General features: G+C 35.5%; 1 protein-coding gene across 2 annotated transcripts; it reads right to left on the reverse strand.

The window, feature by feature from the left end:
- Positions 1 to 1023: 1023 nt before the first annotated feature.
- LOC109096655 (myelin-associated glycoprotein-like) lies at positions 1024 to 15752 on the reverse strand. Of its 2 annotated transcripts, none has more exons than XM_042739932.1 (11): positions 15685 to 15752; positions 9131 to 9277; positions 8862 to 8928; positions 7269 to 7646; positions 6790 to 7080; positions 5562 to 5804; positions 5202 to 5453; positions 5016 to 5097; positions 4821 to 4901; positions 4180 to 4255; positions 1024 to 3064 (listed from the first exon to the last, which is right to left on the reverse strand). In XM_042739932.1, exons 3-11 carry the CDS (start codon positions 8905 to 8907, stop codon positions 2999 to 3001), a joined length of 1515 nt encoding a protein of 504 aa, XP_042595866.1. In that variant the 5' UTR covers positions 8908 to 8928; positions 9131 to 9277; positions 15685 to 15752; the 3' UTR covers positions 1024 to 2998. The 2 variants fall into 2 exon arrangements, with proteins under 2 accessions (XP_042595866.1, XP_042595865.1); XM_042739931.1 differs by having other exon boundaries at positions 9127 to 9277.
- Positions 15753 to 17468: the final 1716 nt, after the last annotated feature.

Here is a 17468-nt window from a genome sequence, read left to right on the forward strand (position 1 = left end):
ATTTCGTTTACAACTCATGTAATTGTGAATTGTAATTATGTATGCATATAATGGTTCTGTTCTGTACCAGGGGGGGTTTGTCTTGCTGCTCTCCCCGCTCTGTCCAAGCATGGCTGCATGGACAGGCATGTGGAGTCTTGCCCAGAACATAACCGTACCGCCAACACTAACTGTATGCAATGTAATTGTCATAAATATACTTGACAGAAGTGGTCCTGATTGAAATATAAATATGTTGATAGTTCAAACAATGCAATCTTACAGAAGTTTAGTGGTATCTATTTGAATATGTGCCATATAGGCATTTTTTTTTACGGTTTTTTTTTTATTAGTTTTCATAATTACAAGGAGGGCTCAAGAAATTATGATTCTTGTGTTTATTCCTATATGTGCTGCTAATATCACACAATTTGGAATTTTGGAGTGCTAATTTAGTCACAGAATTTCATAGTGAAACTACCTGGAGACAATTTATAATGAACTTCTATACTTTCACTTTCATTTCCGGAGAAAAGATTTCAGAAGCTTTACATGCACAGGATAAGGCTCTGAGTTGGGCAATAAATACATACAACAACAATATATACATTAAGAAATAAGAAATTTTATCAAGTATTTACAGCTTTAGGTCAAATATGACAGTTAAAGACCATAACACAATGTGATCATGCTAGTTAAGATGGCAAGCTTTTTCGCTATAAAAGGAATATAGGAAATGAAACCTCTTATTTATTTGAAAACAGAAATGTTCATTTGAAACTGCATGACAATCTGTGCAGGCTGGTGTAGAATTGAGGAACATGATACCATGTGTGCTTAATGCTATCAAACTAATTTCACAAGCATTCTAACACCCAGTATACAAGAAGATTGCATATAATTGAACATAAGTGCAAGTCTTTTAAGGGGTCATCGGATGCTTGTTTGAACTGAAATGTGTGTTAGCAGTGTATGTACACAACCACCCTATAATGTTAAAAATCCACCCAGTGTTTTTTTTTTTAATGTACTAAAATCTTTACACCTTTCTCAAATCGAGCCGATCTCAGATGCATGTCTGTGTGACATCACAAAAACAGACCCCTCCCACGATGGTTTGATTGACAGTAGCGTTTCAGCACAGACTTGTTTTTGAAGGGAATGCGCCCCGATCTACCTAACTGCGTCTATGTTTGTGCAAATCATTCTTGATCCAGCTTCACCTACAGAAAAAGTGAGTATAAGGTTTTTTATCGAATCTTTGCAAATCGCCTTTCTTAATAATGTGCTAATAAGCAAGTTTCACGATGAATGCGGCTTAAGTAAACAGTCCCTTAGAGAGCAGCTCGGAAGAGAGGTACGGGGTCAGCAGAGCTCATTAACATTTAAAGGAAAATGCTACAAAACGGTTTGCTCTGACACTGTTAATTTCGTTGACGAATAATTTTCGTCATAATTTTTCGTCAATGAGATGATAACGAATGAAAACTCTTTTTGAATGACAAAAACTATGACGAAAATCTATTGATATTTTCATCAACGAATAAATCAAAACGAAAATGTTAGGGAGGGACATTTTGGGAGGAGATTCATTCAGAACGAATCTGCTGCGTGGTAAGAAGGTTAGATGCATACATATGAACCAGCGGGACATAAGCTAACATGCACATGCACGTCTCCTAAAACGTTAAAAAATTTCGATATGTGGGAGTAAGAGAAGAGCAGACATATGGATAAATTTGACGACGCAAGAGAGAACTCAATTCGGAATGGTTTTCTGAGCGCAGACACTGAAGCATACACACAGAAAGCGCTTCTCACAGCACGCGACTCGCGAGTAGTTTTTTCCGCATCACATGAACGGAGAAATACATACAAAATTATGCAGAATTGTCTGTTTTGACGAGTATTCACATAAAGTCTTAAGTGAATGTAAACAGTAGGAAGAATATTGGACGTGTATCAGTACATTATATCTATTGCAGCTGTGCATTCGGTTTTAAAGGGATAGCAGCCTAATTTAGTAGCTATTGTCCGAGTCATTGATGTTAATCAAGCAACAAAAGAAAGACAGAAAATCACACAAATATTGCGGTCAAAATAAACACTGCTCTTTTATACTACCACTGCAAAATTTTAACCAAACTATGTTACAGACTTTTCATTAAGACCCTAAAGAATCATATCAACTTGTGGAAAATGGGCATTCAATGACCCCTTTAACAATCTAAAGCATTTTGCAGATTACATGCCTTGGGGTATTGGTTTAACACTGTTTTTTTCCCCACACCCAAGGGAATAATACCACCAATACCACGTAACATGAATATAGATTATAGGAATAGTCCACCCAAAAACTACATTCTTACATTTTAGGAGATGTGTGGATTACTTGTGAATTATTGTGATGTTTTTATCTGCTGATTGGACTCTCATTCTCACAGCACCCATTCACTGCAGAGGATCCATTGGTGAGCAAGTGAAGTAATGCTTAATTTCTCCACATCTGCTCTGAAAACGCAAACACTTCTACATCATGGATGGGCTGAGAGAGTTCCCCAAATTTTCATTTTTAGGTAAGCTATGTTTTAATGTAATATTAATGCAGTTATTATTGTGCTTACAATTCATTTTACTACTGTAATACTTATATAGTTTTCTATTTGATTACATGGAATGACATTTAAACTCAATAACACTACATATTGTATATTATTGCTCTTTTGTTGGTCTTGATTGCTTTCTATTGTCCTCATTTGTAAATCACTTTGTATGTAACTGCTAAATGACTATATGTAAATATAAATATATTTTGTCTTTATAGATACATTCTTTATATATTAAAACCTTTTGATTGTATAAGATTCACACACGGTATGTTTTTCTCAGTTGCAAGACCTCTTTGGCTCTGAACATTTTCTGTGCATATCAGATCTACAAAAGTCAACACAAATGTGTTTGCCTCTTTGGTCTTTCTCTGTATGTGTGATTTCTAGTAGGATGGGATTTGCTCTTATCTTCACATGTTAGCGTAGACTGCTTCATCTTTCAAGGCACGGTCAGATGAGAATGGTGTTGCATCACACTAATTAAAAAAGCAAAATATGTTACAGACACCTCAAAGTAGATTTTGTTAATTAAACAATCTCTTTTAAACTGTAAATGTTAAAGGCACATAGTGTTGTTTTATAGTCATAGATTTATACATTCAGTATCTGCATGCATGAGCCTTCAGTGTGTTGTTATCAGTTTTAACAGCTAGCTGATGTGTGAAGCTATGGTAGCACTTTTTTTTCCTGTCCTGTTCCACATGTACATACTATGTACTTGTTTTAGTGATTACAATAACTGGGTAATAACTAAATACTAACCCTGAACCTATCCCTAAACCTTACCTACTGTATGTAGTTATCCAGTACTTTATTAGGCAAGTACACTACAGGTAAGCGCATGTTCCGTTAATTTATTGTGTTTATGGGGTGGGGTCTAACGTATTAATGCTTTGTTAAAAAAAAAAAAAAAAAACCTTCAAGGATTAAGAACCACTGCTTTATGCCCCGTTTACACTAGTGCATTTTCGTTTTAAAATGCATAACTTTTGCTATGGTTACGCCTAGCGTTTACACTACTCCGGCATTTTCGACCCTCGAAAACTGAGACTTTTGAAAACGCTGCAGACCCTATTTAATTTGAAAACTCCGGGGTTGCATTTGTAAATGTACCACAACTGAGACTTTTGACAATGATGGCGTGGCTGCCCACATTCTCTCTGCGTATCCTTGATGACAGTGTAAACAATAACATCATGCGCATTGTTGTACCCATAGATGAATAGGTAGATTCCCCATTCGATCGCTCCAAGCTCGTAGAAGTGTCCGCGATCTAAATAATAGGGAATCTACCTATTCATATCTAATGCTGTACCTGCATGTATGGTCATGTGACATACGTTTTAGGTTGTGTAGTGTAGACAGAGATCATTTCTGAAACGCAGAGGAAACGCCAGTGTAGACGAGGATCGTTTTCATTTTTTTTTACATACATAACACAAATAACACATTAAACTCACACCTAACATCAATACCTCCAAGAACTTGTCAATAAATGTCTAAAGAACTGATGCGCTGCTCAGAAACAGACTTCTGCATTACTAATAGTTTTGAAAGAGGACAAAGATTGCACTAATGCAAAGTTACTCACCCCCCAGTTGTCATAAACACGACCTTTCGAGCAATTTGTGTAAATATCCTCATCACTGCCTTTCACTTCTTTACTGCTTTTCATAAAACAATAGATACAAATCATTAGTAAAAGTTCTGATTTACAGTAATGTAACAAACATTATATTATACACTACAGTCAAAGTTTGAAATCATTAAAATCTCCTGTTTTATTGTTTACTGTTTAAACAATACAGTAAATACAGTAATATTCTAAAATAGTATTACAATTTAAGGGAACTATTTAATATATTTTAAAATGTGATTTATTTCTGTGATGCAAATCTGAATTTTCAGCATCATTACTCCAGTCTTCAGTGTCACACAATCCTTCAAAAATCAATTTGATATGCTCGTTCCCTGCTTCAGAAACATTTCTTATTATTATCAGTTATATGTTATATGTTACTATAATACATTTTTCTTCATGATTCTTTTATGAATAGACAGTTTAAAAAAATGCAATTTATTTGAAATCTTTTGTGACATTTGGAATATCTTTGGAATATTTAAATTTCTTTTAAAATAAATGAATGATCTTTTTAATTATTAATAATTTAAAAAATATTAATGATTCTAAAATTTTGACTTGTAGTGTATATAAGTTTATACTATATATACTTTTCTAAATCAGACTTGTTTTGGGTTGTCTTTTGAGTCTGTTCATTCTTCATTACAGGTTGTTGTGCAGCTCTCTTCCCACTGAAATAAAGAGGGATTTTAAAGTTGCCAGGAAACAAAGGAGTAACAAGACAGATGGAATAACAAGACACACTGATTGAGTGAGTCAGTGAATGTGGGATGAGAGATCCTTACCAGCGTCTTCTCACAACATACACTAAAATGCAGACTAAAACAACTACAACAGCTGATCCAACAGCAATGTATATTATTATACCTGTGAAAAGAAACAAGTATTTAAATTAATTATATGCGATAATTATTGTGATTATTATTATGCAATAAAACAATGATAGAGTGTTTTTAAAGATGAAGTCTCACGATTTTGAGGAGCTTCCAATGTTATGTTAGAACTTCCCAGACTGTTATTGGCAAAGCACTGGACAGTCTCAGGGAAACCCAGCCAGCCCTGTAAGGTGAACTCATTTTGTTTACTGCTGGTGCTGGAGAAGGCTTTCGAGGAATCTGGACCAAACCACTTGACTTCACTGGGAGGGTTGGAGTCCACAATACAGACACAAACCGTCAAAATCTTAGACTGGCAAGAAGATTCACTTTTAATCTCAGGAGGATCTAGACAGACAGACAGACAGACAGAGAGAGTATTAGCTAACATAAATTATAAACAATGATCTTCTTTCACTAAAAATACCAGTTTAAAATGTTGAACCGAGGCCTTACACAATATATTAAATTTCTGTGGACCAGAATTGTTTTTTCCCTCTGTGTTAATGGCTGTACAGGAAATGGCCTCGGACACTCTCTTCAGTTTGTAAGTTGGGCTCTCTGCTAACATCTTTCCATCTGAGCTGAACCACTGGTAGCTGTTTGCAGGAGGATTGCTGTTACTGGAGCAGGTCAGTTCAACAAAGTCATTCTCCTTCACTGAGGATTTAGGGACCACGTTTACATTATATGGAGGATCTGAATGAGAAAAAAGTTTGATAAAATGCAATGTATTATGTCTGATCAGTCTAACATTCAGTTCATTTACAGTTTTTCTCGATTGCTTAAACACTTTTCTTAAAATTATTTTTGCAAAACGCAAAACACCAATCCATAACTTCTAACTCAATTCCCCAAACTTATAAGTTATGTTGCTTGTGGTTCTGATTGGTGTGCTATAAATTGTTACTTCTAGAGTTTCGATTTGGGTAATTGTGTGCTAATTGAGCTCAAACTGTGCTGACTTGAGTGAACAATATGGAATGCTAGCGCTTTGTAAATAACCACATGGTGTAAGCACTGAGAAATGTATTGATTTGTGTGTAGAGTTTTGCAGTAATAGTTCACCAAATCTGACTCATGTGTCAAAGGAGGGGAATAGTGTTTATAGTTTAGGGGAATGGGTGTGCTCTTTAAAAAAGGATGTTATGGTTTTTAAATTATAGTTCAAAAGCCTGGTTATAGTGTTTTAGCAATCGAGAAAACAGTAATAGATGCTTTTTATTCAAACTTCAGTTTTCGAATAAGGTTTTCAACTATAGGGGGCCTCTGCAAACTTTCAGTTTGATCACAGGACCACTTGAAATTATCAAGATTAATATATCATTATTAACATAATTAATATAGTAAAATAATTTAAATAAATGTAATTAAACAAAATAAAATCAAGAATTAAAAACAAAACAACTTTATTTTCTTTGCCCCTCAAATAGTATTATTTTGAAAGAAAAAATACAGTTGTTGAACATCTGAAATCACAAAATGAATTGTGGTTATGAAAGAAACAAACATTTTTATCATTATTATCACAGAAATACTGCATATGACTATTGTATTGGACAGTGGGGGCTTTAGAGTCAAAAAGGTTGTAAATCACACTCCTAAAATCATTAAAAGCTAATAAGTAAAGACTTGAATTAGCATCTAATCATTTATTTATTTTTAACTCACATAGCAGACTTACATTTAACTTTGAGTGTTTTGTAGTCTGTCAGTGTCTTCCCTTTAAACTCTGCAGTGCAGCTGAGATGTTTGTTGTGGTCTTCTCTAGAAGGAGTGAAGGTCAGGTTGTAAGATGTAAGCTTCCATTGACCATGATTCTGTGGCTGTGATGGACTCGATTGTTTGCCATCATGGCTCCAGGTGACTTTAGGCAGGTCTGAGGGACAGGAATGAGACACGGCACAGGTAGCAGTCACCGGTTTCCCTGATGTCACTTCCTCTTCCACAGAGACGTTAGGATTCTCTGGTGTTTCTGGTGAAGACACACAAATTGTTGACAAAATATCCAATGTTTTTTCCATCATTTTTTCCATAATGCTTGACAAGTTCATTAAAATACTGATTTAGATATTACACAACAAATCATATCGATGACATCTTAACTTTAATCATCATGTTGTGTTCTGGTCATTTTAATACAGAGAGGACCCATCCCCTTACCTTTCACTGTTAAAGAAACTATTTCTTTTTTTTCTTTATTTTTATATGTGTACTTGTCCAGATCTTTAATCTCAATCCGAAACATGAATGACCCAGCATCGCTGCTGCTCAGTGAGCTGATTTTCAAAGAACAGTCCTTTTTGCCCAAATCACCATTGAGACTAGTGCGACCTTTGAATGAGTCGATGATATTTGAGGTGTCTGTATGGAATACTGTTGATTCTTCATTTCCTTTTAACCAAATCCCTTTAAATTCTGTGTATGTTTTTCCATTTTCAGGGTAGCTGAACCTACAGGGAATCAGCACACATGATCCAGACAAACCCACCACTGATTCTGGCACTTCAATGTTCCATCCCACAGCATTAGCAGATGGCACTGAAAGAAGAATGAATTAAAATTATTATTTTGTTTCCTTGACAATTTAGTGGCCAATTAAAACATTTTATCTAATCTTACAAATGTCAATTTAAATGTTATACCAGTGACAGTAGGCTATATCATAATGAAACATTTTCTAACAGTTATCCTTTTATTGTTTTAGCATGAGTCTAATTTTCCAAGACACTGTAAGGGTGGTTTCCCTTCAGGCTGTAGGATTGCCGAATGACCTTCAGCACGATGGTATGAAACCGTACATTTAGTGTCTATTACCAGCCATTACCACTTATATCAATGACGGAAATAAGCACTGTTAAAAATAGCTAAATATGTGAGAGAGTGTTGCTATTGTGTGACTATATTGTATTGAAATAGGTAGCACTTCAGTGTTAATGTTGAATCAAGACTAGTTAGCACTGTCATTTATAATCAAAGTGGTTTAAAAATAGTATTTTGTTATGGTTACGCTTGAATTGGTTACAAAATAGATGAAGGATGGTAAAACATATACAGTTAAAAGTGTGTGTGTGTGTGTGTGGGTTGAGAAAGGAAGAAAAAAGAGGGAGAGAGGGCAGAGCCCCAAGAAGAGCTCCAACAAAGAAAAAAGGCAGCAAAGCAAAGAGACCGAGCTATAGTTACAATCTTCTTTTATCCCTTCCTTGACCATGTGACTAACAACCAACTTTGAGACATATAAACTGACCAATCAGCAAATTACAGCTTCACCCACTGGGTAAAAGGTTTGACAATTAGTACACCCCCAGTGTATACACATCTTGGCCTACAGGCCTTGATCACTATCAGCACCTCTGTGTCTCCAGGAACGCCAAATGGCCCTTTTGGAATTCAAGATAGGTTTGGAACAAGAAAGCAGAAGTATTTGAATATTTTTGACCCTACAAAACTCATCTTGGTAACAGTTTCTTCCCCATAGATGACTGGAAGTATGCTGTAATTCCTTTGTGTGAGGAATTACTCATTTTACTTTATTTGTAATACTGCATGGCCTAAGAGCAGAAAAAAAAAACTAACTGATTATTAAAGACCTTTGTGTGTGTGTGTGTGTGTGTGTGTGTGTGTGTGTGTGTGTGTGTGTGTGTGTGTGTGTGTGTGTGTGAAAAATTCACTTCAAAAAGACTAAACATTGATTATTTACAACTTAAAACAGCTGTCAAACATGATAACCATTTTATCTAGTTACATTTTACTAACCTCTGAGCCAGAGAAAGAGTGACAATAAACAGCTCCAGAAAACCATCTCAGCATCAAAGTTCAGCGTCTGGGAATAAATGTTGTCATAATTTACGGCGTTTCACTTGCCAGTAATCACAAGGTACTATTTTTGAATGACAGAACATAGTTTCATTTTTCACTGTTAATGGAACAAGTACAGTGCGACATTTCCAAGGCATTAGTTATTTAATAAGGAATTTAAATAGTCACTGTGTAAAAATAAAGAAATAAATTAGTAACTTACTTACTGTTCTGTCCTCAAACTGTGCCTGAGTTCATCAGAAGAAGACTTATGTGCTACATATCCGAGAGCTTCCTTCCCCCGTACATCTGGCTGAGCGTGATGCTTGTGATAATTTGGTCACTTCCTATTTCAAAGGCTTCTGAAAGACTGGCTGCATATATATATGGAGAGAGTGAGAGAGAGTGACTTTTTTAACCAGGTATGCTAAATGATATGCACGACCTAATAACTTTTATTTACCGATTAGGCAATAACGTTGCCAATAACGTATTACTTCAACATACAGTTACAGTGTTTTTTTTTTTTTCTTTTGATTTAGTCGAATTGGTTTTGCATAAAATACAATATGATTTTAGGCAATCGAGATCTGACAGCTACAGCACATCTTTCCGCTTGGGCGAGCGCTTCGTGGACAGCTTACCTCGTGCATGCAATCAGCCGCAGGCCTGCAACAAATCGCTAGCCGGGTTTCAATGTCGGGCCAAAAGTGGGCGTGCTAGTGCGTGCCAGGGCCAGTCGCGTTTCCACCGTCACTTCCAGGGCTTGATGGTGCCTCCTCGAGGCCAACGGCCTGGGTTTTTTGGCCCGATAAAAAAACCTTGGGCCAAAGAGGGCCAGCTGGGGCTAGATGAGTGGTTATGAACAAAGGCGGAGTTTCTTCGCGTCTGGAGAGCATCAGCGCCGCAGAACATTTCAGAAAATGAACAGCAAACACCAGCATTAAAGCCTTTTAAAATAATTTTAGCTCAAAACTCACTTTCAGACAGCAGCGAGTGTTTGAAATAACTTCTGTTTGAGATCCGATGTGGATTATAATCACCATACAAGGCAGAAATATTTAAGCGAAGCAAACCCCTTATGAAAATTAACCATGGTTTTACTATAGCCTAGTAAAACTGTAGTTAACCTTAATAACTGTAGTTTTTTTTTTTGAAAACCATGGTTCTGAACTATGACTGTAGTAACCATGTTTTTTTTTTTTTTTTTTAAATCATGGTTCTGCTTGGTTTTACTATAGTTATACTTTAGCAATACTATAGTAAAACTGTAGTAAATCATGACTGTAGTAAACATGGTTTTTTGGTGCCACAAGAACCACAAATTAATTTGTAATAACAGTTTAACCATGGTTTTACTATGGTTGTATTACCATAGTTTAATCATGGTTTTACTAAAGTGCCTCAAATTACATTTAAGCCTAGTTATTCAACAAACATCTACAAAATAAAAACAGAATTACAAGTTACTATGCTATGACACAGGCTTTATTAAAGCAATTACATAATCTGAAAGAAAATATGAACTGTTGCAATTGTTCTCACGTGACAAAATGATTCAGAACTATGAACTACAACTTTATAAAATAAAATGGTTATAAAGCACTGCAGTGGTAGAGATGGTTTTCTGCTAATTTACAAAATAAATAGCTAATTGTTTCACTGTAATAATGCATTATTGCTATATAAATTAAATACATGTTCAAATAAACATGACTTAGTGCACATACACAACATTATACCTCCTACCTCTTTTACAATATCTTATGTAGGACTGCCTGCAATTCAATTTTTTTTTTTTTGATAATCGATTTATCTGCAGGTTTTCTATTTTATTAATTGGATGACAAATATATATATATATAATATATATATATATATATATATATAATAAATTATTTTTTAATTAAAATAATTTTAATCCATTATTTTAAACCATGAAAACAAATATAATGAATGTATCTACGTAGGCTCTGCTGTACAATATAAGCATTAAAGTGTTAAAAAAAAAAACATTTCATTCTAAACCTAAAAACATCAGATTGCTTGCTATTTTAAAACAGAATTTAAAACAATTTAAACAAAAACACAAAATGTTACCTTGTAAGAGGTATGAGGAACAAACACAATCATTCGTCTGAACAGAGTCATTATATAGCTAATATTAATGGACAGTTCCAACAGTGTGCCTTTGCTGTTACTCCTCTCATAAATATGATTACTTGTGTTACATGTAGGGTTTTAAACCTACACTTAATTTTTCTAGCAAAAAAAAAATATTTTAGCAAAATGTGTATTTTCGTCAGAATTATGAGCGGTCAGTTTGTTTTGATGCACTAATCAAATTAGTTGACGATTATTTTCATTATCGCTAAGGTGTTGCAGGCCTAGTTTTATACAACCTGTAAACACAAGCCCAACACAGGCAGATGTGTGCAGTTCATAGGGTGCATCAAGGTCCCATTAACAACCTTGATTACAATATCAATATATCAATATATTTAACATCATTAAAAAAAGGTTTTCATTGGAAAAGTTTTACACATACTACAAAATACATTCACAAGAAATGAGAAGTACTTTTAAGAATGTTTAAAATAATATTAACTCACATGAGATGACGATTTCTGTCATTTCAGGCCTATAAAGCAAGCTGATTTATTTTACATCGAGTCACCCCATGGGAGCCGATGAAGGCCAGATGAATCCTCCACTATTTTAACAAATAATGCTATCTATCAGATTATGCTACCAACACTGTATTTATCCTACTTTAAGTGTAGGTTTACATGTTAATAAAGAATTTGCTTCCGAAATATGCTACCATCTGTTTTAATGGGAGGTAGCAAAATCTGACAGGGTAGCACAAATCATCAGTGCGACGGGACAAAACCAATAAAACCCATTACAAACGAGGCATTTGTAGCATCCAGTGGGGACATAATTACTGATTATAATGACTATATATTATACTATATAATATACTGTCTTTTTACGTGTTGCATTGCATGGCACCATGTAAACTTAAAACCATGTCTGCATTTGTGATTGGAGAAATGACAAACAACAAGCGCTACTCTACACTGCTCAAAACTCACGTTTGAATCAACAGTGGCAAATTCTTTAAATATGTAAACTAACTTACAGACTGTGAGTCAGAACAGTCGGCAGATCAGGAAACAGTCCTCCGGAATTTTTTATTTTTTTTTTACCACAAATGTGTTCTTTCTTTTCTTACCACAAATGTTTGAATGGTATTGTTTCCATAAAAATGTTAGGCAGCAAAAACTGTTTTCAACAAAGGTAGTAATCAGAAATGTTTCTTGAGCAGCAAATCAGCATATTGGAATGATTTCAGAAGGATCATGTGACACTGAAAACTGGAGTAATGATGCTGAAAATTCAGCTTTGATCACAGGAATAAATTACATTCTAAAATATATTCAGAAAAGAGGTATTTTAAATTATAATAATATTTACGAATATTTCTATTTTTACTGTATTTTTAATCAAATAAATGCAGTAGTAGTGAGCAGAGGACTTACATAAAAAAAACATGTTAAAAAAACATAAAACAATCATACCAACCTTTAACTTTTGAACAGTAGTGTATGTTTGAGCTTTTACTTACTAGTCATATGGTTGAACACACACACTAGTCAACATTTAAAGAGGATCAAAACCTCAATCAAGATTTTTTTGTCATATGTAAGAAACTCAGTTACACTACACAATGAAATTCTTACTCTGTGAATCCTCTAGCAGCCAGAGACATGCAAATAACCACAAATACATATTATGAAGTTACAAGTGATAGTGCATGTACATGAATAAGTGCTAGTTTATATTAGTGTATAAAGTGACCAGTGCGATATAAACAGTCAAAAATGCATGTACAAAGTCCAAATGAGGTAGGTTGTGAACAAACTATGTTGTGTATTATACTCTAAGGCCATTTTACCATATTGGGGGAAGAGGCAATGCATGACATTTACTAGCACTACTGATGGCCTGAGGGTAAAATCTGTCTCTCAGTCTTGATGTTCTAGCTTTAAAACTCCTATAACGTTTGCCTGAAGGGAGGAGTGTGAAAAGGCTATGCTGGGGGTGACTAATGCCTCTGATGATGTTCATAGCTCTCTTAATAGACCTGGTCTGGTAAATGCTGTCCAGTGCTGGTAAGGCAGTTCCAGTGATGATTTTGGCTGATCTCACCAACCGTTGTAGGGCCTTTCTATCCTGTACTGTGCAGCTGCCAAATTAGATGATGATGGAGCTGGTGAGAATACTCTCGACTGCACACCTATATAAGTTGTTGAGTATTTGTTGTTACACGCCAAATTTCCTCAGCTTCTTCAAGAAGTGCAGACGTTGATGTGATTTCTTGTTGTTTGATTTAGCCAGACACTAATAAAATGACCCCAGTTCCAAAAACACCCCAAGTCTGACAATTTACACACACACACACACACACACACACACACACACACACACACACACACACACACACACACACACACACACACACGTTTAACCAGCGCAAATAAAAGGACCCCACCCCAAGTCAATCATATATAAATATATATATATAATATATATATATATATATATATATATATATATATATATATATATATATATATATATATATATATATATATATATATATATATATATATATTATATATATATATATATATATATGACCAACGAATATTTGAGAAAAACATTCATTTCATAATGATATTTCCCCTCCGTTTTAAATTCTTATTATCCAATTAAAGGATAAATTTTTGTGAACTTTTTAAATAAAAAGACCAAAAGGATTAACAATGCAGATGAATTTTCATAGCCTTTTTTGATCATATTCACCAAAGGGGGCCAATATTTTTGGCCTCAACTGTATATTATATATATATATATATATATATATATATATATATATATATATATATAAAAGGGGGAAGTCGTGGCCTAATGGTTAGAGAGTTTGACTCCTGGTTGTGAGTTTGAGTCTCGGCCCAGCAATACCACGACTGAGGTGCCCTTGAGCAAGGCACAGATCCCCCAACTGTTCCCTAGGTGCCGCAGCATAAATGGCTGCCCACTGCTCCGGGTGTGTGTTCACGGTGTGTGTGCGCTCTGGATGGGTTAAATGCAGAGCATGAATTCTGAGTATTGGTCACCATACTTGGCTGTATGTCATGTCACTTTCACTTTCATAATTATATACACAAAAATAAATAACTAAATTATTTTTAGTATTAAACTTCCGCTATGTTTAATAATTTGACAATAATTTCTGTGAAGAATTTAAATGAAACCATACTTCCAACTCAAATATCATTTGGACAGCCACAATGATATCCTGTTTATATTTCACACAGGATGTCACCGAAAGTTGTCCCATCCTATTATAGTACACAACCTACAAAAACAGAACCAAACTAATACTCACTCTGAACATGTATGATGAGCAATACTTTTCTTTGTAAATTTCTACCATATATTTCATTATACGTTAAAACATGTTAAGTACTCAATGTTTAGTTACTTTTACTTACTAAGAAAAGTTTCTGCCCACTGCTTTGTGCAAGAGAACAATCACAACAATACAGTATCTGCTCTATACACATTTTCACATACTGTAGAGTTGATTTTGAAATTGCACTTTAGGCACAGAACAGTAACTTCCATCTAGCACAATCAAACCTCTAAAAATGGACACATGTAACACCTCTCTTTATCTCCTTGCACTGGCTACTGGTTGCAGTGTGCATCATATACAAGATATTGATGCATGAAAGTGAAAGTCGTGACATTTGCCAAGTATGGTAACCCGCGGAATTAGTGCTCTGCATTTAACCCATCCAAATGCACACACACAGCAGTGAGAAGTGTACACACCGTGAACACACACCCGGAGCAGTGGGCAGCTATATATCCAGCACCCGGGGAGCAACTGGGGGTTCAGTGCCTTGCTCAAGGACACTTCAACCATGGGTATTGAGGGTGGAAGAGAGCACTGTTCATTCACTCCCTCCCACCTACAACACCTGCCAGCACCAAGATTTGAACCTGCGACCTTCGGGTTACAAGTCCAACTCTCTAACCAGTAGGCCACAGCTGCCCCCTATATAGAACAGCACACGCCTACTTCCACTCACTACTTTGAATCTATATCCCCTCCAGAAGTCTGAGATCCGCTGGTGATCGACGCCTCATGGTAAACACTTCTTTTTAACATGTAGAATTATTTATAGTGATACTCCAATCAGGATTTTTACAGACATGCATTCAAGGCCTGAGTTTCATTTTTGAAAATGGGGTGAATTCCCCTCTTAGGTGACTCTTGTGGGAGGGAGATTTATTATTATTATTATTATTATTATTTGAGTGGTGGAGGGGGGATTTTAAGACTTTTTATTTTTTTCAAAAAATATGTAATTAAATGTTTGATCATGCTGTGTATTTTTGTTTTTACATTGGGGAAGCTGTTGAGTGTGCATAAGCACACAGTCTCTGGAGAGCGCACGAGCGCTGATAAACATTAGTGACGATGCATGTAAACTGTGACAATTCCTGTGTCAACCGTGCAGTGCGCAGCGCGTTTATAGTGCAGACGCGACGCGATCTGGTGATATGAAGCCATTCGCGCATTTTGAGATGGAAAGACAAAGAGCTCGCGGAGAACTCGTGCTGTTTGTAAAATAACGCCTCACAGAAAGTTTTCAAATTATTTTGTAAGTTATTTAATGAAGAAATATGAATTGTACCTCACCTTCAGCATTATAATTATTTCACCCGATCCGGACTGAGACAGTGCCGCTGCATGTTACGCCAAACCTCTCAGGGCAGGCGCGTCATCAGCTTGAGATCGGTTTATATGAGAACGGCTTCTAAGGCCTCGTTTACACTGCCTGTTAAATCCGATTTTTTTGCTCATATGTGACACAGATCGGATCTGTTCTATGACAGTGTAAACGGGGAAAAAACGCATGCATTCGGATATTTCAAAATCGGTTTCAGGCCTCATTCATATGTGGAAATAAATCGTATATAAATCAGAAATGTGCGAATGCGTCATGTAAATAGGCAGATCGGATTTTCTGAGGCATTGCGTTCTGTACGTCATTATAACTGCGACAATTTGGTACTTCTCCGAGGTTTAACGACGTCATATGTGACCCGTGCTGGCAAAATGAGTGTAAATTCGCACGGGCTATTTTGAGCTACAGGCAAAAACAAACAAACAAACAACAACAACAAAAAACAAAAAAACAAATCCTATCCTATTTGTTTCAATCTAGGCTATTTATTCCACTGTTTTTTTTTTTTTTTTTTTTTTTTTTCTTTGCATCTGTTCTTATTTATAATAGCAAAGATAAATAAATAAATAAATAAATAAATAACGGCTGTAATTAATAATAAGAAAAGACGGAGGACTTCACTATCGACTTAAAATGGGTGAGACTCCGTCATTTTTTCTCCGATTCCAACAAATCATAATTCATTTTGAAGGTCTTTTAATGGAGAATTTAATTTCCCCCCATTTATTATTATTATTATTATTATTATTATTATTATTATTATTATTATTTTTAATTGCTCATTGTTCTGTTTCAGGCGGTATGGCAAGTGTAAACACATGAATCGGATATGGGTCACAATTGAAAGAACGTGTAAACGGACAGGCAAAAAAAAAAAAAAAAAAAAAAAAATTTCGGATATAGGCAACAAATCAGAACTGGCCATCAAGACCTGCAGTGTAAACGAGGCCTAAGTGTTTATTTCTCCATTAACACAGAAGTATGGAGATAAAACAACACACATATCGATAACAGTATTGTTTGTCCTGAAGCTTATCGGTAATATGGTATTGACCCAATTACGCACCGGTCAAAAAAAAAATCCGGTTCTCTGCTCCCATCTGAAGAAATTGCGTTCTGTGGGGGCCGTTCTGGACCGCGGGGCCCCACACAATTGCCTAAATGGTGCCCTAAACACGCTACTGTATAGTTCACCCATAAATCTTAAAGTTGTTCCAAAACTGCATGGATTTCTTTCTTCTGCTGATAATAAAATAACATTTTGCTTCAAAATATACCCAAATATTTTGAAGAATGTGGGTAACCAAACAGTTTCTGGTTGATTCCATTTTTATTACTATATTATAGAAGTCAGTGGGGACCAGAAACTGTTTGCTTACCCACATTCGTCAAAATACACTGGACGCGTGTGGCACACCATGAGTAAAGACAGCAGAACCCATTATAATCAGTAATTCTGTGGCACGGCATGGCACAACAAATACCCCACAGCAAACTGTTGTCCTGTTTTATTTCTGACATACTCCAAGCGCTCAAGCTTATTCTGACATGAAAGAGAAATGGATTGCTGATGTGACATGACACAGCAATGCTCGCCAATACATGTACAATTTAGTGGGCAGGGCTAAAAAAGCAATAATGTATAAGTAGGCGTTGACATTTCTGCAGAGATGGTCTTTTGTTGCACTACGTCATCATAATGTGATAAATTCCAAAGCAAGACTTTTGGCAATTT

This window comes from Cyprinus carpio, chromosome B15 (assembly GCF_018340385.1).
Source record: "Cyprinus carpio isolate SPL01 chromosome B15, ASM1834038v1, whole genome shotgun sequence".
NCBI classification, from domain to species: domain Eukaryota; kingdom Metazoa; phylum Chordata; class Actinopteri; order Cypriniformes; family Cyprinidae; genus Cyprinus; species Cyprinus carpio.

Excerpts from the sequence above, each read along its gene's own strand:
- LOC109096655 (XM_042739932.1), bottom strand. The coding sequence starts at position 8,907 with ATGGTTTTCTGGAGCTGTTTATTGTCACTCTTTCTCTGGCTCAGAG. Across the intron at positions 7,647-8,861 it reads ACTCTTTCTCTGGCTCAGAG|TGCCATCTGCTAATGCTGTG; the intron begins GTTAGTAAAATG and ends TTCTTCTTTCAG. Across the intron at positions 5,805-6,789 it reads CAAAACACTCAAAGTTAAAT|ATCCTCCATATAATGTAAAC; the intron begins GTAAGTCTGCTA and ends TTTCTCATTCAG.